Here is a 26,880-nt window from a genome sequence, read left to right on the forward strand (position 1 = left end):
TGCCACTAATGCTGCTGAGTCAGGAGGTCAGTAAAAGGAGCCAATTATTAACCTAGCTCGGTTGTTGAGTGTAACCTCCACCCATAATAATTCACAGGAACTATCCACTTCTACTTCACTACAGGATAAACTACTACTAACAACGACGAACACTCCACCACCGGTTGCATGCAATCTATCCTTTCTAAACACCGTCTGTACCTTTGTAAAAATGTCAGCAGAATTTATCTCTGGCTTCAGCCAGCTTTCTGTACCTATAACGATTTCAGCTTCGGTGCTTTCTATCAGCGCTTGAAGTTCCGGTACTTTACCAACGCAGCTTCGACAGTTTACAATTACAATACCGATTGCTGCTTGGTCCCTGCATGTCCTGACTTTGCCCTACACCCGTTGAGGCTGTTGCCCTTTCTGTACTTGCCCAAGGCCATCTAACCTAAAAAACCGCCCAGCCCACGCCACACAACCCCTGCTACCCGTGTAGCCGCTTGTTGCATGTAGTGGGCTCTTGACCTATCCAGCGGAACCCGAAACCCCACCACCCTATGGCGCAAGTTGAGGAATCTGCAGCCCACACGGTCGCAGAACCGTCTTAGCCTCTGATTCAGACCCTCCACTCGGCTCTGTACCAAAGGTCCGCAGTCAGTCCTGTCGACGATGCTGCAGATGGTGAGCTCTGCTTTCATCCCACTAGCGAGACTAGCAGTCTTCACCAAATCAGATAGCCGCCGGAAGCCAGAGAGGATTTCCTCGGATCCATAGCGACACACGTCATTGGTGCCGACATGAGCGACTACCTGCAGATGGGTGCACCCTGTACCCTTCATGGCACCCGGAAGGACCCTTTCCATATCTGGAATGACTCCCCCTGGTATGCACACGGAGTGCACATTGGTTTTCTTCCCCTCTCTTGCTGCCATATCCCTAAGGGGCCCCATTACGCGCCTGACGTTGGAGCTCTCAACTACCAGTAAGCCCACCCTCTGCGACCGCCCGGATCTTGCAGACTGAGAGGCAATCTCTGGAACAGGACAAGCAGCCATGTCAGGCCGAAGATCAGTATCAGCCTGAGACAGAGCCTGAAACCGGTTTGTCACGCAAACTGGAGAGGCCTTCCGTTCAGCCCTCCGGAATGTCTTTCGCCCCCTGCCACACCTTGAGACGACCTCCCACTCTACCACAGGTGAGGGATCAGCCTCAATGCGGGCAGTATCCCGGGCAACCACAATCATAGTCCGATCGGGGGATGCGTGGGACGAGCTGGCCATCCCCGACAAACCCCCGTCCGGAACCCCACAGTGATGCCCATTAGCAACAGCCTCAAGCTGTGTGACCGAAGCCAACACTGCCTGAAGCTGGGAGTGAAGGGATGCCAACTCAGCCTGCATCCGAACACAGCAGCTGCAGTCCCTATCCATGCTAAAAACTGTTGTGCAAAGAACGTCTGAACTAATCTACAGAGAGCGCAAACAAATCGACACAAAATTTAAACGGTTATTAAAATACAAGATTGCCTAGTAAATGCAGTAATGCTGCTACTTGCGCACTACTGACACACTGCTCGGCGGCGGAAGGAGACTACGCGATTATACACTATTCAGGTACTAGAATATGATGCTACAACTCTCAAATACTATAATGTGGATGGAGTAATTTCTTGTGCAGTGAAGGAAAAGTAGACCAATGAAGTTGTCTACCTTTAATACTCAACTGAAGACAATCAGTCATTTTTTTTTCACTAAATCAGAAGCTGGAACAGCTGATTTCCAGGTGCAATATTTGAACGATGTAACAAAACCATGTCAACTCTTAACGGATAAACAGGAGAACGAAAAATGGTTTCAGAAACTCAGTTTTCATCTTCAAGAAGTTGTGTCACATGTAAACGTGGTGTGATTATACCAACTTTTGAATTTCTGCCAGGTGAATAAAATATGTATTTTTTGTTCTAAGGCACTAAGACCCCTGCCAGAGCCGTACATTGCATTATGGTGGCATGTATAGAGGCCATTCAACCACCCACTACTGAAGTGGTAGCAGGGCATCAAGCACACCAATATGTCACTGCATTCATGCACTTTCTGTTTTGCCAACATGTTGTTACACGTATTATCTTTCTAAACTAGGCTTCACCACATGATGTTAAATACCAGTAACCAAAAATTAGTTACATTTTCTATATTTATATGCAAAAAATAAAGCTATATCAAACTATCTTTGACAAAATATTTCATCTGGATACAATCCACTATAAAATATCATTTATTAGGCAATTTTAAATTTGAGGTGCAGTTTGCATCTATATTTGCAGTTATCGCAAAACACAAATTTTTAATAAATGAAAAGCACCAGTTTGCTTTTGTTCTACAATATTACTTTTATTGTTAACCGGTTTTTAGCACAATATTACTTTTATTGTTAACTGGTTTTTGGCTTACAGTGTCAGAAGATGGCCTTGTAAGCCGAAAACTGGTTAATAATAAAAGTAATATTGTAGAACAAAAGCAAACTGGTGCTTTTCATTTATTATAATGTTGTTGTTCTACCAAGAACCAATGGAAGAGTCTGTTAACAAATTTTTAAGGCCCTTACTTTCCTTTGATCATTCCAGTGTCTAGTTAACAATCCTTTTTTAGTTTGGAAAGTAATCCTGGCTCTCCACTGGAAAAATCTGAATATGGGAGAGTAGTTTTTTAATGCCCTGCCCATTTCGAAAGGTAAAATGCTCACTCCAAATATTACTACCCTCATTGTTTTGTAAAAACTCTTTCTGATTTGATTTTAATCTCTTATTTAATAATACACTCAGTGCTTTCTTTAATAAAGCCCATTCAGTCTCTTTGTAACATAATATTGAGCATAATTTTCCACATATTTTTATTAAATCATTTCTTTCACCTTCAGTAACTTCCTAGTTTCATTCAGTACCTCCTGTGTTGTAATTTATCCACTCAACTAATAATAATAACATGTGTCTTATTTAATTCATTCAATTTCTCTTCATTCATACTCACACGATCGACCATCTCAACCCAATTATCTAGAGTCCCCAGATTATTTAATTCCTCTTTAGGCTTTTGTTCCATCACATCCGTTCTCCCAGATAATCTGTTTCACATTTCTTTCATACAACATGATGATTATAAACTTGCTGTTGCTAGCAAAATCAAGTTACATGAGTCTTTATCATCAGATGTAGTTACAGTTGAAAGTGAATTATGTTGTTATCACTGGACATTAGCATGATGTAGTTGACATCAGTACACATTAAAAGCAGTTCACTTTAAGGTGTGACTCTGAACAGAGCAACAGCGATTACAGAAGACAGATGGCATCATTGTTGTCTGCAGTGGGTGCATTGCAGAATGCACTGACAGACAAGCATGCAGTTGCTTAAGCAAGAACTACGCAAGGCGAGATATCTTTGCTATGGTTGTTGTGTTGTTATTGGAAGAGGAAGATGATGACGTTTTATTGTTGCATACAGAAAAGATGAAAGCTGGCAATGCCTTTCTATAAAAGCAGAACATCAGAAGGAAGTTATGCAGCACTGATTAAAAAACATTTGTCAAGTGATGAAAATGTATCCTGGAGCTATTGCCATTTAAGTAAAATATAGATTAATTTCATTCCCTGTGTTATTAATAACAAATAAAACCACAGGGCCTAAGAAATGCAGTAAGTACAAAAAAAAAAAAAAAATGACAGTGAGGTAAGTGTACAAAATTTCACACATTATTACGTTGTGCTGCATGTCAAATGCTTGGCAAGTTACTTCCTAATACTGTGCTGTGCCAGATATGTGGAGATTGGACTGCCGATATCACTTGGTGGCTGATGCCTGTTGCACCGTGCAAGCATTTTTCCACAGTTAGAAACAATGTTGCTTTTTTTTGCCTTATAAACTTGAGGTAGATGCAATACAATTTCACTTATGTGATGGGAAAATAATCAGTGTCATCATCACTGTTTACTGTAAATGTTCCTCTTAAATTTTGCATACTTTGTACCCTCCCTTTCCACATTTTTAATACCATATCATCATTGCCACCAAATTTACTGTGTTTTCTGTACTGTTATACATCATTCATCATTTGTTAATTCAGCTGTTTCCCCACTAATTCACGTTGTATTTTTTGACACCATACCTTCTTCCTGTGATGCTAAAATGTCCAGCTGACAAGTTTGGTCTCCATTGTATTCTAGGTTTTCCTGTGTTTTTTGAGTGCACTGATAGCACTGGAATATTTGTTCCTCTAAAGCTGTGCTGTGGAACACCATCAAGGAATGATAGCTGTTCTTGTCCTTTGCCTTTTGAATTTTTTGAGGCAGCAGGGCCTGTTCCTAATTGGCTTTTCCTCTTAAGCTTCTCGTAATGATCTCTTTAAAACTTCCACTTCTTACAGTGATCACCTGTAAATGGGAACTACATTAGTTATGTGTTTTCATTTGTTTCAGGTCCTTGGCTACAGGCAATAGTTACTGCTCCTTTTCATTTGAATATCAATGTCATCATCTCACATATCATGAATTGTGAAACATGTACTGAAGATTTTAAGAATAACATTGCTGCCTATATTGATGCCACCTTCTACTGAATCAGATTTCAGATTACTGAACAAGAATTTTGGGATAAATTGAGTGTACCTAATTGCGTTGGTATTACAGTTGAAAATTACGTTTACATATACCACCAGATGAGAGTGGATCACTGTTTTTAATTATATAAATATTCCTTTTCAATTGCTTTGTTTGCAATTGTGGATGCAAATTGTAAATTCATTGGTGTTGATGTTGGCACTTACACAAAAGTATCAGGTGATAGGATATTTAAAAAATTGCAACAAAGAAGTTTAATATCCCTCCACCAAAGTGTTTGCTGGGCACAACTGTGAGGTTGCCCCATTTCCTGATTGGAGACACATTTTCTCTTAGGGATTGCATGATGAAAGCTTATTTGAGATGAGGTACTACATCACAATGATCAGATCTATAACTATAGATTGTGTCATGCTTATTTTGAGGGACAGAAAATGCTTTTGGGCTATTAAGCCAAGTCTTTAGAGACTTTTATAGTCATGTTGCTGTAGTCCATGACATGGTTGATGATCTGATATTATCGGTGTGTTGTGTACTCAATTTGCTACATGACAGTTGCCTTGAAGAGAAAGGAACTCCATTTTATAGTTATGATGTTAATGAAGGAACCAGCCAAAACAAAAATGCTTAGCTTTTCTCACTTTTGAAGGTTTCTAAACAGCAGTGGATTTGAAATTAGAGACAAAAAACTGGTCCCATTTAGCTCCTGTGTTACACCTCTCCGGACATTAACGTTCCCTGAAATGTTTCTGTATTCTTCATGTCATGCATCATAAATCACATAATATTTTTGCATACTGTTTATTAATTTTCATTCATTGGAGCCTGAAAATCTCATTTTAACTGATGAATTCAGTATGTTTGCCCAGTAAAGCAGTCTCCAGTCACTGTGCTGTTCAGTGACAGTATCACTAATGATTCTAGAGTGGTGGTGCTGCCTGTCACCAGAGCAGTTATAAGGCGGTAGTCAGAGTTGTTGCCACATTCCGCATGCTTCACATTCAAAACAGAGGGAACCAGTTGTGCCACTTTTGTCCGGTCAGTGCTGCCTCACTTCTGTGGTCATGTTTTGAATCCCATCTTCATTCTCACAGGTCCCACTCCGAATGAATTAACACTGATTCATCATTTGTGTATTCGTATTTTGATGCCCGTGCACAAAGTGACTTGTTGTTCCGTGAATTCCACACCTTCAATGCATCAGTTGACTGTATATGTGCTGATAGTTTTTCTGCTTCGTCCTCCTCTGCCATTGGCTCATTTGTTTCACACACCTAGTTGCTATGATGTGTGCCATTCACTTCTTTCATTGATAGGGTGAGAACAGCTCACAGAGCCTGAGGTCACCTGAAACTACAAATTTGCACCAATAAAAGTGAGTGTTAGTTTGTCCCTCTCTTCTTTCCTTCTCTTTTAATTGCTCCACACCTTTTACTAATATGAACATGTCATAGTAGTATTTGATTGCATGTTGTTTCCCTTAGCTCTATATTGTCCCCTAATGGCATCTTCCTAGACTTGTGATTCAAGTAAATAATGATAATCCTCAGTTGTGATGGTATTTACTCTTCATTAATTGTTGTGAGAAACCTCTTCTTTTCTTATAACTTGCTTGCAATACTTTAATTCTTTCAGTGTTTAGATGTTCCTAAGCACTTATTAATTTGGTTATTGTTTGGCTTCAATAAAACTAAGTGTATTTATTAATGCTAATTATTTTCTGATTATTTGTATTTATTTGTGTTCATAGCTACCTGTAGCTTTTCAGTCCACTTAACCACCCTTGTGGTAACACAACAAATGCAACTCCACAATCACCAATCCTTGGTCATCTTCACCAAGAAAATTTGTGTTATCTCCAGTATTAATGGTTTATCACCCTCTTATATTCTTTCTTCACTTCAGAATTAATTTGCCTCTCAACAAAATTCCCTTCATAATATTTTTAAGTTCTGTTACCCAGTTGCCACATACAAAGGAATGACCGAGTCATATGGCATAGGAACTTTAGTGTTTGAGAAAATGTCTAACCAACCATTTATTTGACAAACTTTGATCTGTGTGCCTTTCTAAGATAATCAAACTTCTAACTTCCAATAATCAGAAGTAACTCTCATAGCAAACTTTGCTTCAGAGTAAATAAAGTAATTAGAATCCTCAGGCTTATTTTATTTCAAACTACAATAATACTTCATACAGGTCAAGTTCATTAATTAAAACCTGGTGCCTGCCAATGTTGCTTCAGCATAGTTGCATGCATAACTGAAGTATCATTGACTATTCTTCAAAATTAATTTTGTTACTTTGAGTGTGCATATCATTAAATTATATTTTGCGAATGTGCCATCCATAGTTGGAGGCCTTCTGGTTGTGGTTCCTTGGCTGTCCAAAACTGAGTAGCTATGAGATACATGCACCTGTCTCCCACTGCAACCTTGGTAGCACACCATCACTTCTCCAGCACCCAGAGACCTCTGAAACATCACCTAAACAAACTGTCAGAAATAGCTATTCTAACATAAAGTCATTCAACAATTAATTACTCAAATTAACACTGAATGCAATTATTCCAAGCCACTAATTACTCAAATTAACACTGAATGCAATTGTTTCAAGCCACACTCAGCTGTATACCACTTTGACATTGTATGTGATAGCATTTGGAATGTAATTTACACACACAAATTTGGTGCCCTCACAATGTGTCTCTTAAAATGTCTTATAAGAAGAAGACTTGTTACCTTTTGTTGATTTACTTATACATGCAGTGAACATTTTATACTCTTAGGCAAAGGTCCCGAGTTCGAATCTCGGTTCGGCACACAGTTTTAATCTGCCAGGAAGTTTCATATCAGTGTACACTCCACTGCAGAGTGAAAATCTCATTCTGGATCTTATACTCTTACTCTAATTTATGATTTTTATCTCTTTCAGAGGAGTTATGTATACCTGCTTTCAAGTTTGAACTTTTTGTTACTTATAATTTCTAGGTACAAAAAATTAACATTATTATTATATTGAAATATAATCTTCTTTGATAATTGTTTGAACAGAAAGCAAAATTGCCAGATTCTTCAGCAGCATGCATCTGAAGAGATCACAGTCTTTGAAAGAAGAGAACGGCCCACGGCCTTTGACTCAGGACCATGGAAGAAGTAAGTAAAAGAGACAAAACTGGAATCATTTTTATAATCAGAAACTGATTTTTTTTATGTAGAGTACCAGAGTGAGAAATTGTGATTTAGAAGTGTGATAATAATAATGCAGTACCATAAGGAAGCTTTCACTTGTTCAGTGTAAAGTGCCCTAAATGAATCTTTTATCCTGCAGTACAGTATACACCATTTTCAGTCTTGCTGCCAGATTAAGACTATGCTGAAACTAAAAAGTCCAAATTGCAATTTATTTTCATTGTACTGGCTGTAACTGGTTGCAGGTATAATAACAATCATCAGACCAAGATTCCAGACTACATTAGGAGACAGTGCCTGAATCCACTGTGTCATACCATAAGGTATCTGTCATCAATACCTTATGGTATTACACTGTACTCCTCATGCAGCCTCGCAGGCACTCAGTGGCCAACGCGGCACTATGTTTTAGATTTTTTTTACATTGTTGCATCCTTGAGCCCCCGTTCACCAGATGTACGTCTAGTGATTGGTGGCTGACGCTACAGATCAGACTTTATTAATAATTGTAGTAGAGGGTTACATCACCAGTTACAGTTACATTCTCAGCAAGTACACCAAGTCCTTTCATCCACACATGTATTTTTTCATCATTACTAACTTTATGACAGGAGCGGGTATGCAATGTAAAAGGCGTATTACTATATACATAACTAGGTCTAGATTGCGTCTTACCGTCTATTCAACAATGCCAGGTCTTATAAGCGATGACATCTCGGTCGGCGAATGATTCCAATCCAGGTAGAGAGGCATTCTAACATCGGATGATGGCGAGAGTAAACCATCCACTTTCAGTACTTCCTGTGCCAACGTCAAGACTGAAACCAACTCGACATCCACGGAAAAAAAATCGGTCCATTCAATATGACACTTTATGCAGTTCCATTTGTGCCAAGTTTATTCTCCAGGCTTATTATGTGTTTGTAGACTGGCATGCGATGGCAACATTGATGATACACAAGTCGACGAGGTGTGGAGCATGTTGGCTGACAGGAGTAACAGAGTTGATAAAGTCGCAAGATGATGCAGTGAACAACTTTGGACAAATGTTCATTAGTTTCAGTTGATGTTGACCTTAGTACTGCATACACTGCAGTGTACACCGGCACTGTTGCCATTCTGTGCTGTGTTCCATTTGCTGAGTTTTGTTTTGGGTGTCAGTTATTCCATGTCACATCTGTTTTCATATAATGAAGCAGACTATGTGCTAAACTTAGTGCTGTCTGCAGATGAAGATGGGTTAGGACAGCCATGAGGGAAAGGTGTTGGTGCTGATCGACTGCTGACAGTTTGTATCAGTTCCCCTTGCCTGTATTGTAAACACGTTGAGTGCCTTCTAGGAGTGTGAAAATAATAGATATTGGTTCTCTGTGATAGTGTAGCTGCTCCAGTGTGTGTGTATTCTGTCTTAAACAATAGAAAGTCTACAGTGGAATGCAGCAATAAGGGAAGGATAGATTGCTACTCGTCACATGAAGGCACAATGAAAAAGAATGCTACAGGTGTGCAGCTTTTAGCCTGCGACCTACATCAGAGGCAGAAAACACACATGTTCACGTAAGTGCAACTCACACACCCTTGGCCACTGTCATCTCTCAGGCCTTAGTGCCCAGAGATGATAGTGGCCATATGTGTGTGAGTTGTGCTTGTGTGAATTTGTGTGCATTCTCTAATTCTGCAGAAAGATGTAGCCTGAAAGCTGAACATTTCTAGCATTCTATCTCATTGTGATTGTCTGTGACTCAATAACACTTCTTCATGATGAGTAGCAATCTATTCTTTCTGTATTGTTGTATTCTGTGCTAGTTAGCTCTGGAGGAGGACATCATCGGAAAACTTAGCAGTGTTCTTCTTTTCGTTTATGTGTGTGTTGACCACTTGATGCCTCAACTGTACTCTTATTCCTTCATTATTTGTATTACACTGAGAACCTCCCATTTTGTATTAATTTCCCAATAGAATTTAATGATTTACACAATCGCAGCCTTTTGCAAGGTCACAGAACATGCCAATAGGGCAATGTTTCTTGTTTACTTCTATCAGAAATTAGTTTGTGGTATCAAATATTTTTTTCTCTGTAGAGAAGCCTTTACAAAAGCCAAAGCTTAGCTTCTATTCAAAGGTTTTCTCTGAGAGGTTGTTGAATATTCTTTTGTAAGATACAGTGTCAAAAATGTCTTACAACCTGCAAAGGAGGAAGATGGGTCAATAATTAGTGGTCGCTTGCTTTTCTCCAGTTTTTGTAAATAGTTGTTACTAAAATACACTTCAATCTATCATAAAATATACCTTAAAAACAAAGATGATGTGACTTACCAAACGAAAGTGCTGACAGGTCGATAGACACACAAACATACACACAAAATTCAAGCTTTCGCAACCAACGGTTGCTTCATCAGGAAAGAGGGAAGGAGAGGGAAAGACGAAAGGATGTGGGTTTTAAGGGAGAGGGTATGGAGTCATTCCAATCCCGTGAGCGGAAAGACTTACCTTAGGGGGATAAAAGGACAGGTATACACTCGCATACACACACATATCCATCCGCACATACTTAGACACCGATACAGGCTTGTCTGATATTTGGCATTACCCCCAAAGGCCTCACACTTAAAGTTCCCATCTCTGGCTGCAACCCTTCTTTCCATCAGTCCCTATACCAGTTCCTTTATTATATAAAATATACCTTGACGCATCAAATGATTACAAAGAGAACTTGAAAGAGAAGCTATGAATTGAGATGGAAGCTACAGGATCAACACAAGATTTTAGTTTTTGGTTGAAATACCATCATAGCCAGAAGAGTTAGTGATTTACACTGGCGTAATGATTTCTTTAAAAAGTTGATTGACTGAAACTGAAGCCTGGTTCTGGAACATGCAACACCTGTCTAAAGTAAATCCCCACCTGGTGTGCAGGACATACAGTATGATCGAGATGAAATACTCTCAGACATGATGAAAAATGTAATCATTCTAGTTCCTAAGAAGGCAGATGCTGATAGGTGTGAATATTACACAGCTATCTGTTTAATATAAATTGTGGCCACAAAATACTGAAATGAAGTATTTACAAAAGACTGGTAGAAGCCAGTCATGGGAAATGTCTATTTGAGTTCCAAATAAACGTAGAAATATTCTGTGGCATTGCTGACCCCATGACTTATCTTAGAAAATAGATTGAAGGAAGAGAAACCTATGTTTATGTCAATTGTATGTATAGAGAATGCTTTTGACAGTATGGACTAGAACACAATCTTTGAAACTCTGAAGCTAAAAGGGATAAAATACAGTATATGAAAGGTTATACCAACTTATACACAAACCAGACTGGAGTTATAAGATTCAATGCTCAATCTACATATTGATTAACATTAGGGATCCTCTACTGCTTGCTCAATGTACAGATCGAATAACGAGGGTGATAGGCTACAACCTAGTCTCACTCCCTTCTCATCAGTTGGTTCACTTTTGTGTCCTGTGTAGTCTGGTTGCTGTACAAGGTGTAGATAAACTTCTGCTCTCTGTACACTATCACTGCTACCTTAGAATTTCAAAGAGCATATTCCAGTCAACAATGTCAAAAGCTTTCTCTCTCTACAGATACTATAAACATAGATTTGCCTTTCTTCAAACTATCTTCTAAGACAAGTTGTGTGTTCAGTATGGTCTTTCATATCCCAAATTACTCCAACTGACTGAGTGGCCAGTACATCTGACAGGAATTTATTTATTGTTTTGTGGAAGTACCAGAACGGTGTCCAATCAGTCTCGCTATGCCATTTGAGGAGACTTTAAGCCCTGGAAAGCAGACAGTGGCCAGGAGAGTAATCTGCCCCTCCATATTGTGTCCAAATGTCACTGTGTAGCAGACAACAGCAAGTCAGCATTGTGGTGTCCTCTGGGCCTGATTGTGGAGTTTAATTTAGAATTTTTAGCTCTGTGATATTAATCCAGAACCAAAGCTGATCTTCCCCAAGGTTGGCTTAGACCCCACTTTCCATTCTTCTGCAAATATTGGTGCATAAGTTTGTAGTGTGTGGTTTTTTCCCCAAAAGTTGGTATTCCAGTTCCTATGGGTTTATTTATCAATTGTCATTTTTTTATTTGTAGTTCATTGTTGCTGTTTGAGTTTACGTATTGTAATTTTGTCATTTGGAGATAGTGAGTGGAGCTGTGGACACTAGAAAATGGAGTACTAAGGGGAGAAATGAGAACATTTCTGACATATTCTTCTGTTTGAGTTCAGTAGAGGGGTGACAGCTGTAGAGGTGGCCAGAAACATGTGTACCATGTATGTGGATAATGTCATTGGACAGAGCATGGCGAAAAAATGGTTTTCTCATTTTAAGGAAGATCCTTTTGATATTAATGACTCTCCACATTCAGGAAGACCTTCAAGGTTTGATGAAAATCATTTAAAACACATTAATCCACAATGGCCCACTTCACTGTACACAAGAACTTCCAGATGTGATGAATTATAATCTTTTCACCATTGGGTGTGTGGTGCTGCATGCTCTTCTCCAAAATCACAAAGATCACCAGGTGGTCATATGTGCATCTCTGCTTGCTTATCATCAGTTAGCTCATGAACAACACCGACAATTTCTATCGTGTATCATTACTGGAGATGAGAAATGATGTCATTATGTGCACATAAGGAAAAGGAAGGAATAGTTGAGACCCAACAAAGCAGTAACTCTCTGTAAAAAGACTTGCAATCCACAAAAGATAATGTTATGCATCTGATGGAACAGCAACATTGTGGTGTACTATGCATTGCTTCCCCAAGGTGTAACCATCACTGTTGACATTTATTGTCAACACCTGAGATGTCTTGCAGACTCAGTCCAAGAACAATGCCCAGGAAGATTGCATGAAGTGATGCTACTCCACAATAATGGCTGCCTGCATTCTGCTAGACTGACAAAAAGAACAGTATACAAGAGTTGGGTTGAGAATTCATTCCACACCCACTTTATTCGCCTGATTTTGTGCCCTCAGATTTTCACATTTTCTGTTCTCTGTCAGACAACCTTCATGGAACATCCTTTTCAGATGAAAATTCACTCTGAATATGGCTCAATGACTTCTTCGCATTAAAACCACATGATTTCTACAGTCATGGAATCAAGAAGTTAACCAAGTGTTGGCAGACTTTTATAAATTGTGAAGGAGAATATATTATTGATGACTGAGGTCCCTGTTATATGTGTCTGTAGCATTTATTAAATTTATGGAAAAATGCTATGAACTTGTGCACCAACCGAACAGCAAACATGGCTTGACTTGCATTTTAATAAAATTCAAACCTGTCATCTACTGCCTTTTTTGGAACTGAATTGTTAAATTATTATTGTAGTCTGAGAGTATTTCATCTGTCTCATATATCTAGTTTTGTCATGGTATACTCTCCCTAGGATCTCATTAATTCTGAGGAAATGTCATCTACTCCAGAAGCTTTTTGTAAGCTTTGGGCTGTCAGTGCTATGTTAAATTCTTCTTGAAGTATCGTATCTCACGTCTCATCTTAATGTGTCTCCACTACCTTTTCCATAATATTGGCTTCAGATTTCTTTCCTTTGTGCAACCCTTCTCTATATTCTTTCCGCCTTGGCAATCCTTTCTCTACATAGTACTGGCTCGCCATCCGAGCTCTTGTTATTCATTCAGTTGCATCTCTTTTCTCCAAATCCTTCTTTGATTTTCCTATGGGCAGCATCTGTGTTTCCCATGGTCATGCTTGCTCCTTCAGCTTTGCATTTTTCTTTTAGCCTTTCCTATGTAACCATTTCACACATTCTGTCAATCTAATTTTTTAGATGTCTATATTCACTTTTGTCTACTTTATTTACTTCATTTTTATATGTTCGCATTCTCTAAGTGACTTCAGTATGTTACGGATATGTGTAAAATGATCCATGACTCTTGATGTGCTACCCTATTTACTTGTTAGGCATATTTCCTTTTATGGTTGTACTGCTCTTCAGTTTTTGGTGTTTTACTCTGCAGGAGTTTCCTTAACTTCTTCTTTTTCTGCAATGCCTCATATGCTGCTCTTTGTATGCATCCTTTAATGTTTTGTCATTCTTTCCCTGTATGCTGAACAGTTGGAGTGTCTAGCAGATATTTCTGTAGCGGAATTTCGTAATACTTCCTTGTTCTAAGAGGTACACGTGAATGACGTCCTCACGCTTTGTTTGTCTTCTTGGCCTTAGTTTCTTCCACTTAGCTGTCATTGTTACTGTTGTGATGACTAAATAACAATCAGAACAGATATCGCTTCCTCGGTGTATGTGTTCATCTTGAACCTGATTACATGTCCTGTTGTTTGTGGTAACATAGTCTATTAGGGATCTAGAACCCATAGCACTCCATGTGTTTACATATATCTTTTTTCTTAAAAATTTGTTTGTAATCTTAAGCTAGTTGAAGATTGCAGACTGTCTAAGTTCTTCACCATTTTCATTGACGTGTTGTTCTCCGAATGTACCCACAGCTCCTAAGATAGGTATTTTGCCGACTCTAGCATTTAAATCGCCACAGATTAGAAATTGAAGCACTTTCGTGTACCTATAATCACTAAATATCCTCTGTCTGTTTTATAACAACTCACCAAGAGATGGCAGGAGATCACACACATCACAAGCATTCGGAGCCAGTGGCTTCTTCTTCTGGCAAAAGTGTTGAAGGGGAAGGAAGAGGGGTGAAGGGAAGGGTCTGCTGAGGTCTAGGAAAAGGGGTAGAGTTTGGAAAAATCTCTCAGAATCCCAGGTCAGGGGAGACTTACCTCTGGCATCAGATATTGACCCATACCTCTTACCTCTGGCTCCGAAAGCTTGCCAACTTTAATACTTTTAAGGGTATGTTCCCCTGCCACCACTTGGTGAGTAGGTGTTTTTTATCTATCCAGTTACATTATATATTTTCAAAAATTGGTTATTTTTCTCTGTCTGTTTGAAATTTATATATGATAGTTCTTTCATGATCAAGAAATATTCTATAATTTTTATTTTCCATTTGTTATTTATTAGGACTGACACCCAAATCTCGCTTGTCTGTTTTGCGGTACTCCACTGTATATCATTGTATAGTAATTAAGATATGTTGTGTCTTAATGGAAGATCCAGAATTGAAGGAGAAAGGGGAGGTCACATCACATAAAAGTACAGTGGATTTGATCCCAATGGAACAAATGCAAGTAGTTTTAAAAAGTATGAAAAACATGTGGACAGTATGGAACATTTAAAATATGTCAGTTCCTTTTGTGATTTTAGATTATTACATTTATTTAATTAATGTTGGTACTGGTGTAAAATCCCAAACTTTTGGAAAATAACAGAAGTGATATCAATTTTTTTAAAAGATCAAAGAAACAATTGTGAAAATTGTCGAGAAATTAGCCTGCTAAGGTCAACTTGTAAAATATCTGGAAAAAAATAATCATTTAAGAACCATAAAAGAGACTCTCCTATTAGATGAATTAATATGATTCTGGAAAGGCCATTCTTGCAGTGATGATAAACTGCTGAAAAAATAGTACACTGTTTTAGACATTTCCAATTGACTCAAGAGTCATTGTTGCAACAATGCATAGGGAGTACATGAAATGATTAGATTTACAGATCAGTAGCACGAACAGTTCTGAGGCACCAGATATTGACCCATGCTGACATACCTATATTAGTAATGATGTAGCCTCCATGGGCGGCAATGCAGGTGCTGACTTTGGCATCCAGTGGAGTGTACAAATGGCGAATACTGTCCGGGGATACATTGTACCACACCTGCTTGACCTGTTCATGTAGTTTTGCCAATGTAAACTTAATCACAGAATGCACCTCAAAAGTGGCGAGATTTTCTATTGCTGTGCACATTTTAACACATCACAGAAAGCAAAGTTGCACAGACACAGGCCACATGCTACCACCACTGGATGGCAGCTATAGACCCACCCACCACCACGATAGACCTAAACATCTGTTGCTTTCTGGATAGCCCTCTTAGATATTTTGTTAGGACATCTGTAGTGATTATTGGCAGCTTATTTAAATTGTCTAAATATTTACAGATGTATATAGTTGCGCTTTTTACAATTACATTCATTTTCATGCCCTTTTCATGCTTCCCTGTGTTCTTCAGCAGGTACTAAATGCCCAAAGTACAGGTTTCCAATTGATCCTTTTATGGTAACTTATAAATTAGTGAGAACGCTATCACTGTTCTCCTCCTACTGCTTCTTTATTTATGGCCTTCTGTTTGAATTATTCTTCCTGTAGAGTGCGCATTCCTTTTCTTTTATTGTTACAGCATAAGACTGCCATGAATATTTTTATCCCAGTGTGATGGTGATATATATGTGAACTGTTGTATTTATTATTCTTTTTTCTTCCCCCTTGGCTGAAGGCCACAATCATAATATATTTTCTGAATGAAACCATTCACAAAAATTCTCCCCAAAAATGAAATGATCGTATGGTACTGAGGTCAAGAGTCCCCATCTGGGGAAGTTTGGCCACTGAATTGCAAGTCTTAAGTTGATGCCACATTGGATGACTTATGTGTTGTTGTTGATGATGATGATGATGATGATGATGATATGATGATATGATGATTACGGTAACGCGACACCCAGTCCCCAAGCAGAGAAAATCTCCAACCCAGCTAGGAATCAAACTTGGGGCCACTACATGGCAATCAGGTATGCTGAGCACATAGCTAAGGAGGCAGACAATTTTCCCCAGTTTGTCCCACATAGAAGGTTCGAGACTGGAATACAAAATAGCAAATACCCTAAAGCAATGACGGGTAAACATAATTAGCGAAGGTCTTAAATGTAACATTAACCGGGATGAGTTAACAGCTGCAGACATTGGGGATGTCAAATAGAAACAGAACATATTGTAGCACAACAAGGAAAAGGTCTTAAACACACATATAAACAAAAAGGAAGATAACACAGCTGCACTGACAAGTTAATAAAGAAAAAACTGCAGGAAAGGGGGAAGACCAAATCAAATAACAGTTACACTGTAGTGCTCATGGATAAACAGGAATGCAGAACTTAGGCAAAAGAACTATTACAGGAAAATAATGCTGAAGAACTAACATCTGATCCAACTGATAGATTTCAAATGAAAATGAAAAACACATTAAGAAGCCACAAACTGAAAACACAGAAACAAAACTTAATACAAAAAGATGCAGCAGCACCGATGCTCAGAGTTCAGCTCAAAATGCATAAAGACAATATTCCCATGAGATCAGTTATCAACTTCAAGAGTGCTCCGACATACCACATTGCAAATTTCACACACAAATAATACTTTACTGAACATTTCAAACTACAGAACAACAGAAATATGCACACTCTTAGAATTAATAAAAAAATAAATACCTGCACACATCCCACCAACTGCAAAACTGATCTGAAAGACATGTAGACTGCAATCCCATGTGGTGACACAATTAACATTGCAAGAGAGCAACTGACTAACCAAGAAATCCCAAACAAGGCCAGAGAAGAGCTGATACAAATCATAAAAGTACTCACCAAGCAAAACCACTTGCAGCTTAACAACTCATTCTAACTATAAAAGAAAGCTTTCATATGGGAAGCTCAATCTCATACATATGAGCAAATATCCTAATGAATAACAATGAAAACAGAATATTTGCATAAATAACGGAAACAAAAAATACAACGTATTACACTGCCACAGACATGTAGGTGATATATGTCTCACCCATTTACCACAAGATCATATAAACAGTTTACACAAACAGATAAATAATGCACCACAACATTCAATTCGTGGTAGAAATGGAAACAGAAGAAATGATACACTTTCTTGAACTTAGAATCTAACAACAGACTCAGCTTTACAGACATGATAAGACACAAAAGTCAACCCACTCAAAAAAAGAAGCACCCATCAGACATATGGTATACAGAATAAAGAAACCTCCTCTAAGCAAAACAAACTATGAAGAATAACTAAACTTGGTCATCAGCAATATAAGGAAAAGTATAGGTTGCTACTCACCGTAAAGTTGGTATATTGCAGACAGGCACAATGAAATGACTGTTATACAAGTAGCTTTTGTACAGAGCCTTCTTCAGGAAAACACACACACATCCAGACTAACTCACACGCAAGATTAGTAACATCTTCAAAAAATACAAAATTAATATGCCCCTCAAGACAAATGGAACAGCATAAAAGAAATTAAAAACCGACAGAAGCAAAAGACATATACAGCTTTTTTTAAATGAAATCATTGTCACCATTTGACTTAAGTTTTTATTATTTTTTTTTTTTTTCTGTCGCAACTTCAGCTGTAGAGCCATTTTCAAGTGCAAAGGTAGAAACTCCATTGCTGGTTTAGCTGCTTCTGCTGTTGCCTTGGTCTGCACACATATATGTTTATGAATCACGTCACACATTGCAAAGTTCATACACAAATACTCACAACATCAACAACAAAAGCAGCGAAATGAGTGATGGAGTTTCACCACTTCACTTGAAAATGGCACCACAGCCAAAATCACAGTCGTGATATAAACAAATAATAAAAATATACATTCAAATACTGGCAATGATTTCATTCAGAAAATATGTTATGACAGTGGCCTTCAGTCAAGGGGGAAGAAAAAAGAATCATAAATACAACAGTTCATGTACGGTGTTGAAGAGTTGAATGCACCCAGTGCATGTATGTAGAACATCTGGTAAAAGAAAATCACCACCAGACTGCGATAAAAACATTCATGGCAATCTTATGCCATAACAATAAAAGAAAAGGAATGCACACTCTACAGGAAGAATATTTCAAATAGAAGGCCATAAATAAAGAAGCAGTAGGAGGAGAACAGTGACAGTGTTCTCATTAATTTATAAGTTACCATAAAAAGACCAATTGGAAACCTGTACTTTGGGCACTTAGTATCTGCTGAAGAACATAGGGAAGCATGGAAAGGGTATGAAAATGAATGTAACTGTAAAAAGCACAACTATATACATTTGTAAATATTTAGACGATTTAAATAAGCTGCCAATAATCACTACAGATGTCCTAACAAAATATCTAAGAGGGCTATCCAGAAAGCAACAGATGTTTGGGTCTATCATGGTGGTGGGTGGGTCTACAGCTGCCATCCAGTGGTGGTAGCATGTGGCCTGTGTCTGTGCAACTTTGCTTTCTGTGATGTGTTAAAATGTGCACAGCAATAGAAAATCTCGCCACTTTTGAGGTGTGTTCTGTGACTATGTTTATGTTGGCAAAAAATTGCAAACCAACTGAAATTTATTGCATCCTTTGTTATTTGTACAGAAAGGAGTCATGAATGAAAGCCAAGTGAGACAGTGGTGCATTGATTTTAAGAAATTCATGGGGTTTGGTACATGAAATTGTGGCAGGGAAGCTTGGTTACCAGAAATTCTGGGCTAATGTGGCTGCAGCACTGACCTTCCTCGAAGATTACAGGAAAAATGATAAGAAAGTTATCTGTCGTATCATAACTGAGGACAAGACTTGGGTGAATTATGTCAATTTTGAAGCAGAAAGGCAGTTGATTGACTGGGGGGGGGGGGGGGCACAGATTCCAAGAAACAAAGTAAGTGTTTGCAAACATTGTCAGCAAGAAAGATCATGGCGGCTGTGTTTTGGAACTTTCATTTCCATGAACGTGGCACAATGATTTACTCAGAGCAATATTGTCAAACACTGACAAAGTGCAGGTGGATGGTACAAAACGAGTACCAGGGAAAACTTAGTGCAAAAGTTTTGTTATTTCACAACAACACATGTACCTGAGAGCTCCTACGGGGTTTTGGGTGGGAGGTGTTGAATCATCCACCATACAGCCCAGATTTGGCACCGAGCGACTGTCTCCTCTTTCCAGCAATGAAGACATGGCTCGCTACACAACGCTCTGATACTGATACTGAACTGCATGCTGGTACTGTATAAACAAGTGGTTGCAATTGCAGGTGGCAGATTTCTACAGGCACGGTACTGATAAACTTGTGGCACAATATGGTAAGAGCCTCAGTTTCAATGGTGATTATGTAGAAAAATAGCTTAAGAGTGTACCTTTAAAATGTATATTTTTCCATGTTGTTAATTTTTTATTTCAAAATGTCTGTTACTCTCTCGATAGCCCTCATACCATTAAGTGATTTTCTTTATATTATAGACCATTAATAATGCCTAATATGTATTGGTGAAACACATTTGGTAGACACAAATAAAACATTCACTTGCAAAAGATGGAATTTTTTATCTGTATGAAGCATCATAATTGAAGGAGCAACTGAGTACAAATGCCCACATATATATTAACAATTTAAATATAAATTTCTGTACAAAGAGCAAACTAGTTTTACAATTAACCAACAAACCAAATCTGCGTGGTAAGTGCTAGCGGTTTGGCATCCAGAAAATCTTTTGCCAGAACTGTGACTACTTCCATGTTGGACAAACTGACAGGAATTTTTCCACAAGATTCAAGGAACACTTTGCTGTGTTACATATCAAACGAAATAAGTCAGCAGTTGCTGACCATCTACTGAAAACAGGCCATAAAACAACTTTTGAACATACTTGAAAATGTGCATGCCCAACCAGAAGGCTTCACAGAAACTTTAAAAATACAGAAGCATCTCATATCGTATCCTCAGTCCATCTTGAATGAAAATGTATTCAGTGGAGTCCTAAAATATACATACACACCTGGTTACAGTTGAGGGTTCATTACTAACAAACTCTTAATGTGTCATCTTAATGAACAGTTATTGCATACTGTATAAATGTATTTTGCATGTTGTATTGCTGAACAGTATACTAGTATTTATTCCTGTTTGCAATCAGTAATAGTAACTTTCATGTTTAATTTCAACCCTGGATAAGAATGTATGATATGATTACTTTTTTGTAGAATATTTAAGTAAAAAATTGTATAATGATCAAATTTTATTGTGTTATGCAGGAGTTAGTTGTTGTCTTTGTACTCATACCCCCCCCCCCCCTCCCAACACACACACACACACACACACACACACACACACACACACCAGAATCTAGAATACATAAGTTTTAGTCATATATGGTTTGGATAACCATCAATTCTCTAGGATATAGGAAGTTTTTAGTGTCTCCTATGAAAATTAATTCTTATGATATGACATGTCTTGAAACTGACAAACTCATTTGTATAGGAAATGGCAATTTTAGATTTTTACTTCACCCTGGTAATATTGTTTTAGAGTCTTACGACCACTGGAAAAAATTTCTGTGGATAATTGTGTTTGTAGTAGTGGAATATTCATGCAATCTGTCACAGAAATCTGTAGTATTGTATTTGAAAATTGTGTGTCGGTAAACAGTGTAAATGAGATGTGGAAGTTACTTCACTGCAATGTATTATATACAATGGAAGTGTGTGTGTGTGTGTGTGTGTGTGTGTGTGTGTATGTGTGTGTGTTTTCCACCACAACTTCACATATTCCACTTATGAATCCCTCTGATACTTGCTTCTAGCCTGGTGACAGGATACTGAAGATACTTCAGTTACTGCTGTAGCTCTTGTGATGATTCTGTGCTTTGAAATGTGCATTATTGAAGTAAAAATGTAGTTAAAACGACCGGAAATGAGCTTTGTTATTAAATAAAAAAGATGTAAACTTTTAAAACTGATTACTTTTGTGAGAAAAGTTTCTTCATTTTAGCTCAAACGGGTGGTGGTGGTGATGCAAGCAAACTGGAGAATATAAAAAAACCGAACATGGTTCATTTTGGCAGTCAGCGGAAGGTATGTTAATTTTTGTACATGAACTCACTGTATTACAGGCATCTGGTTAAAACTTCTTAGTGTTAAGATTCCATACAAGATAATTTTTTTATTCTGATATTTTCATGTGCCTAAAGTGGACTTTTTGCAAACATGTTTAAATTCTTGGCTATAGTTGAAAGCATGACTCCGATGAAAAACAAAGTTAAGATAAGAAAATGTGTACCTCAGTACAACGATTTATCAAAAAACAAAGATGATGTGACTTACCAAACGAAAGCGCTGGCAGGTCGAAAGACACACAAACAAACACAAACATACACACAAAATTCAAGCTTTCGCAACAAACTGTTGCCTCATCAGGAAAGAGGGAAGGAGAGGGAAAGACGAAAGGATGTGGGTTTTAAGGGAGAGGGTAAGGAGTCATTCCAATCCCGGGAGCGGAAAGACTTACCTTAGGGGGAAAAAAGGACGGGTATACACTCGCACACACTCACATATCCATCCACACACATACAGACACAAGCAGACTTATTTATAGACAAAGAGTTTGGGCAGAGATGTCAGTCGAGGCGGAACTGCAGAGGCAAAGATGTTGTTGAATGACGTGTGAGGTATGAGTGGCGGCAACTTGAAATTAGCGGAGATTGAGGCCTGGTGGGTAACGGGAAGAGAGGATATATTGAAGAGCAAGTTCCCATCTCCGGAGTTCGGATAGGTTGGTGTTGGTGGGAAGTATCCAGATAACCCGGATGGTGTAACACTGTGCCATGATGTGCTGGCCGAGCACCAAGGCATTTTTAGCCACAGGGTGATCCTCATTACCAACAAACACTGTCTGCCTGAGTCCATTCATGCGAATGGACAGTTTGTTGCTGGTCATTCCCACATAGAATGCATCACAGTGTAGGCAGGTCAGTTGGTAAATCACGTGGGTGCTATCACACGTGGCTCTGCCTTTGATCGTGTACACCTTCCGGGTTACAGGACTGGAGTAGGTGGTGGTGGGAGGGTGCATGGGACAGGTTTTACACCGGGGGCAGTTACAAGGATAGGAGCCAGAGGGTAGGGAAGGTGGTTTGGGGATTTCATAGGGATGAACTAACAGGTTACGAAGGTTAGGTGGACGGCAGAAAGACACTCTTGGTGGAGTGGGGAGGATTTCATGAAGGATGGATCTCATTTCAGGGCAGGATTTGAGGAAGTCGTATCCCTGCTGGAGAGCCACATTCAGAGTCTGGTCCAGTCCCGGAAAGTATCCTGTCACAAGTGGGGCACTTTTGTGGTTCTTCTGTGGGAGGGTCTGGGTTTGAGGGGATGAGGAAGTGGCTCTGGTTATTTGCTTCTGTACCAGGTCAGGAGGGTAGTTACGGGATGCGAAAGCTGTTGTCAGGTTGTTGGTGTAATGGTTCAGGGATTCCGGACTGGAGCAGATTCGTTTGCCACGAAGACCTAGGCTGTAGGGAAGGGACCGTTTGATGTGGAATGGGTGGCAGCTGTCATAATGCAGGTACTGTTGCTTGTTGGTGGGTTTGATGTGGACGGACGTGTGAAGCTGACCATTGGACAGATGGAGGTCAACGTCAAGGAAAGTGGCATGGGATTTGGAGTAGGACCAGGTGAATCTGATGGAACCAAAGGAGTTGAGGTTGGAGAGGAAATTCTGGAGTTCTTCTTCACTGTGAGTCCAGATCATGAAGATGTCATCAATAAATCTGTACCAAACTTCGGGTTGGCAGGCCAGGGTAACCAAGAAGGCTTCCTCTAGGCGACCCATGAATAGGTTGGTGTACGAGGGGGCCATCCTGGTACCCATGGCTGTTCCCTTTAATTGTTGGTATGTCTGGCCTTCAAAAGTGAAGAAGTTGTGGGTCAGGATGAAGCTGGCTAAGGTAATGAGGAAAGAGGTTTTAGGTAGGGTGGCAGGTGATCGGCGTGAAAGGAAATGCTCCATCGCAGCGAGGCCCTGGACGTGCGGAATATTTGTGTATAAGGAAGTGGCATCGATGGTTACAAGGATGGTTTCCGGGGGTAACAGATTGGGTAAGGATTCCAGGCGTTCGAGAAAGTGGTTGGTGTCTTTGATGAAGGATGGGAGACTGCATGTAATGGGTTGAAGGTGTTGATCTACATAGGCAGAGATACATTCGGCACATCCAGGGCCTCGCTGCGATGGAACATTTCCTTCCCTACCCTCTGGCTCTTATCCTTGTAACCGCCCCCGGTGTAAAACCTGTCCCATGCACCCTCCCACCACCACCTACTCCAGTCCTGTAACCCGGAAGGTGTAAACGATCAAAGGCAGAGCCACGTGATTTACCAACTGACCTGCCTACACTGTGATGCATTCTATGTGGGAATGACCAGCAACAAACTGTCCATTCGCATGAATGGACACAGGCAGGCAGTGTTTGTTGGTAATGAGGATCACCCTGTGGCTAAACATGCCTTGGTGCACGGCCAGCACATCTTGGCACAGTGTTACACCATCCGGGTTATCTGGATACTTCCCACCAACACCAACCTATCCGAACTCCGGAGATGGGAACTTGCTCTTCAATATATCCTCTCTTCCCGTTACCACCAGGCCTCAATTTCCGCTAATTTCAAGTTGCCGCCACTCATACCTCACCTGTCATTCAACAACATCTTTGCCTCTGCACTTCCGCCTCGACTGACATCTCTGCCCAAACTCTTTGTCTTTAAATATGTCTGCTTGTGTCTGTATATGTGTGGATGGATATGTGTGTGTGTGTGAGTGTATACCCGTCCTTTTTTCCCCCTAAGGTAAGTCTTTCCGCTCCCGGGATTGGAATGACTCCTTACCCTCTCCCTTAAAACCCACATCCTTTCGTCTTTCCCTCTCCTTCCCTCTTTCCTGATGAGGCAACAGTTTGCTGCGAAAGCTTGAATTTTGTGTGTATGTTTGTGTTTGTTTGTGTGTCTTTCGACCTGCCAGCGCTTTCGTTTGGTAAGTCACATCATCTTTGTTTTTTGATAAATTTTTCCCACGTGGAATGTTTCCCTCTATTATATTAATATCAGTACAATGATTTTTATAGTTAAACATTTAAGGTGGCTCCCCTCCTTTAAATTTCAGTGAATTTGTGTGTAAATTTCAAACAATGGAAAATCCAGGATGGACTGTAACAGTGTTATGAAAAGGAAGGTTGCTACCTACCATATAGTGGAGATGCTGAGTCCCAGATAGGCACAAAAAAAGACAAAGCTTTTGGCCAGCAAACACACACACACTTACACACACATGACTGCAGTCTCTGGCAAATGATGCCACACTGCAAGCAGCAGCATCAGTGCATGATGAGAGGGGTGACTGGGTGGGAGTAAGGAGGAGGCTGAAGCGGGGAGGGGGAGGGATATGGGATATAGGATGGGGATGGGGTACAGTGAAGTGCTGCTGGGGAGCATGTAGGGGTGAGGTGGAGTGAAGGCAGGGCAGCTATGTGCTATCAGAAGGTTAGACGAAGGGCAGGTGGGAGGTGTGATTTGGGGGGGGGGGGGGGTGAAGTAAGAAGACAGCGTGCAATGGTGGAATGAGAACTGTGTGTGCAGGGAAGGGGCGGGGTGGATGGGGGAGGACAATGACTGACTAAGGGTGAATCCAGGAGAGTTAGGGAACGTAGAATATACTGCAGCGAAAGTTCCCACTTGCACAATTCAGAAAAGCTGTGAACCAGTCACTGAAATGAAGGATGTCGTGTTGGGCAGTGTGCTCAGCAGCAGGGTGGTCCACAAGCTTCTTGGCCACAGTTTGTCGGTGGCCATTCATGCTTGTTGATTGTCATCCCCACATAGAATGCTACGCAGTGGTTACAGCTTAGCTTGTAGATCACATGGCTGGCTTCACAGGTAGCCTTGTCTTTGATGGGATAGGTGATGTTTATGACTGGACTGTAGTAGGTGGTGATGGGAGGATGTATGTGACAGGTGTTGCATCTAGGTCTATTGCAGCAATATGAGCCATGAGGTAAGGGGTTGGGAGCAGGGGTTTTGTATGCATGGATGAGTATATTGTGTAGGTTTGGTGGATGGCAGAATACCGCTGTGGGAGGGGTGGGAAGGATAGTGGGTAGGACATTTTTTTTATTTCAGGGCACGACAAAGGGTATTTGAAACCCTGGCAGAGAATGTAATTCAGTTGCTCCATTCCTGGGTGGTATTGAGTTATGGGGGGAATGTTCCTTTGTGGCCAGACGATGAGACTTCGGGAAATGGTGGGAGACTGGAAAGATAAGGCACAGGAGATTTTTATTTTTGTACAAGGTTGGAAGGATAATTGTGGTCTGTGAAGGCTTCAGTGAGACCCTCCATATATTTTGAGAAGAACTGTGTGTCACTGCAAATGTGATGACTACAGGTGGCTAGGCTGTAAGGAAGGGACTTCTTGGTATGGAATGGGTGGCAGCTGTCGAAGTAGAGGTATTGCTGGTGGTTAGTAGGCTTTATATGAACAGAGGTACTGTTGTAGTCATCTTTGAGTTGTAGGTCAACATCTAGGAAGATGGCATGTTGGATTGAGTAGGACTAGGTAGAGATGGGCAAAACTGTTCTTTTCAGAGATCAGATCAGAACTGTTCACTCCCTGAAATGAACTAGGTCTTTTTCATGACTCACCACTCATTCACAATATAAAATAAATGGAAGGCACATTGCCCTTTAAACTTGGTTTATTCCCGTACTATACCTGTATTTTGATCTTATTTGATCCTATTTTGAAGTAACACAGATAATGAGTAAGAATTTTGTATTGTTTATTGAAATTTCCACGATATGACAAAGTTTTTGATTATCGATTTATTTTGCACTATCGTGGTTTTTTGTGTGATCGGAAAATGTTGTAACTTGAGATTTACATTAACAATGTTTTTGGCTAAAATGTATTAAAATTTCATTAACCTCGTACAAATACATCCCAAGCCATATATTTTTAAAGTGAACGTTTCCTTCCGAAGACGCCCAAAATCGCAAAATCTGTACTACAATTAGAAAAAAAAAATAAATTTGACTGTAAGACCAAAGTGCTGCATATAGCCTTACGCAAAATAAAACAAGGAAAATATTGGTGTATCACATTTTGCGATACGTTTATTGGTTCGCTCGTAATTAAAGTGTAAATTCGAGTGTCCATAATAAAAAATCCTATAGTAAGAGGAGTCGTCAGGTACCTCACCTGATCAGTTTAAACAAATAAAAATAAAATAAAAACAAATGATGTATACATAACATAATTATGTAATATACATATCGGTATTAGTACGAAGAACAATATCCAGTATAGACG

At 39.6% G+C, this 26,880-nt stretch overlaps 1 protein-coding gene across 2 annotated transcripts in view; it reads left to right on the plus strand.

Moving 5' to 3' along the window:
* The window catches only part of LOC124711979 (X-linked retinitis pigmentosa GTPase regulator-like), a 340,089-nt gene that overhangs the window by 276,504 nt on the left and 36,705 nt on the right, over positions 1-26,880 (plus strand). For both annotated transcript variants that reach the window (XM_047242261.1, XM_047242262.1), the window contains 2 exons: positions 7,650-7,751; positions 21,517-21,599. In XM_047242261.1, the coding sequence (XP_047098217.1) occupies positions 7,650-7,751; positions 21,517-21,599 (185 nt within the window). The remainder of the gene's footprint in view (positions 1-7,649; positions 7,752-21,516; positions 21,600-26,880) is intronic.

Source organism: Schistocerca piceifrons, chromosome 8 (assembly GCF_021461385.2).
Source record: "Schistocerca piceifrons isolate TAMUIC-IGC-003096 chromosome 8, iqSchPice1.1, whole genome shotgun sequence".
NCBI lineage: Eukaryota > Metazoa > Arthropoda > Insecta > Orthoptera > Acrididae > Schistocerca > Schistocerca piceifrons.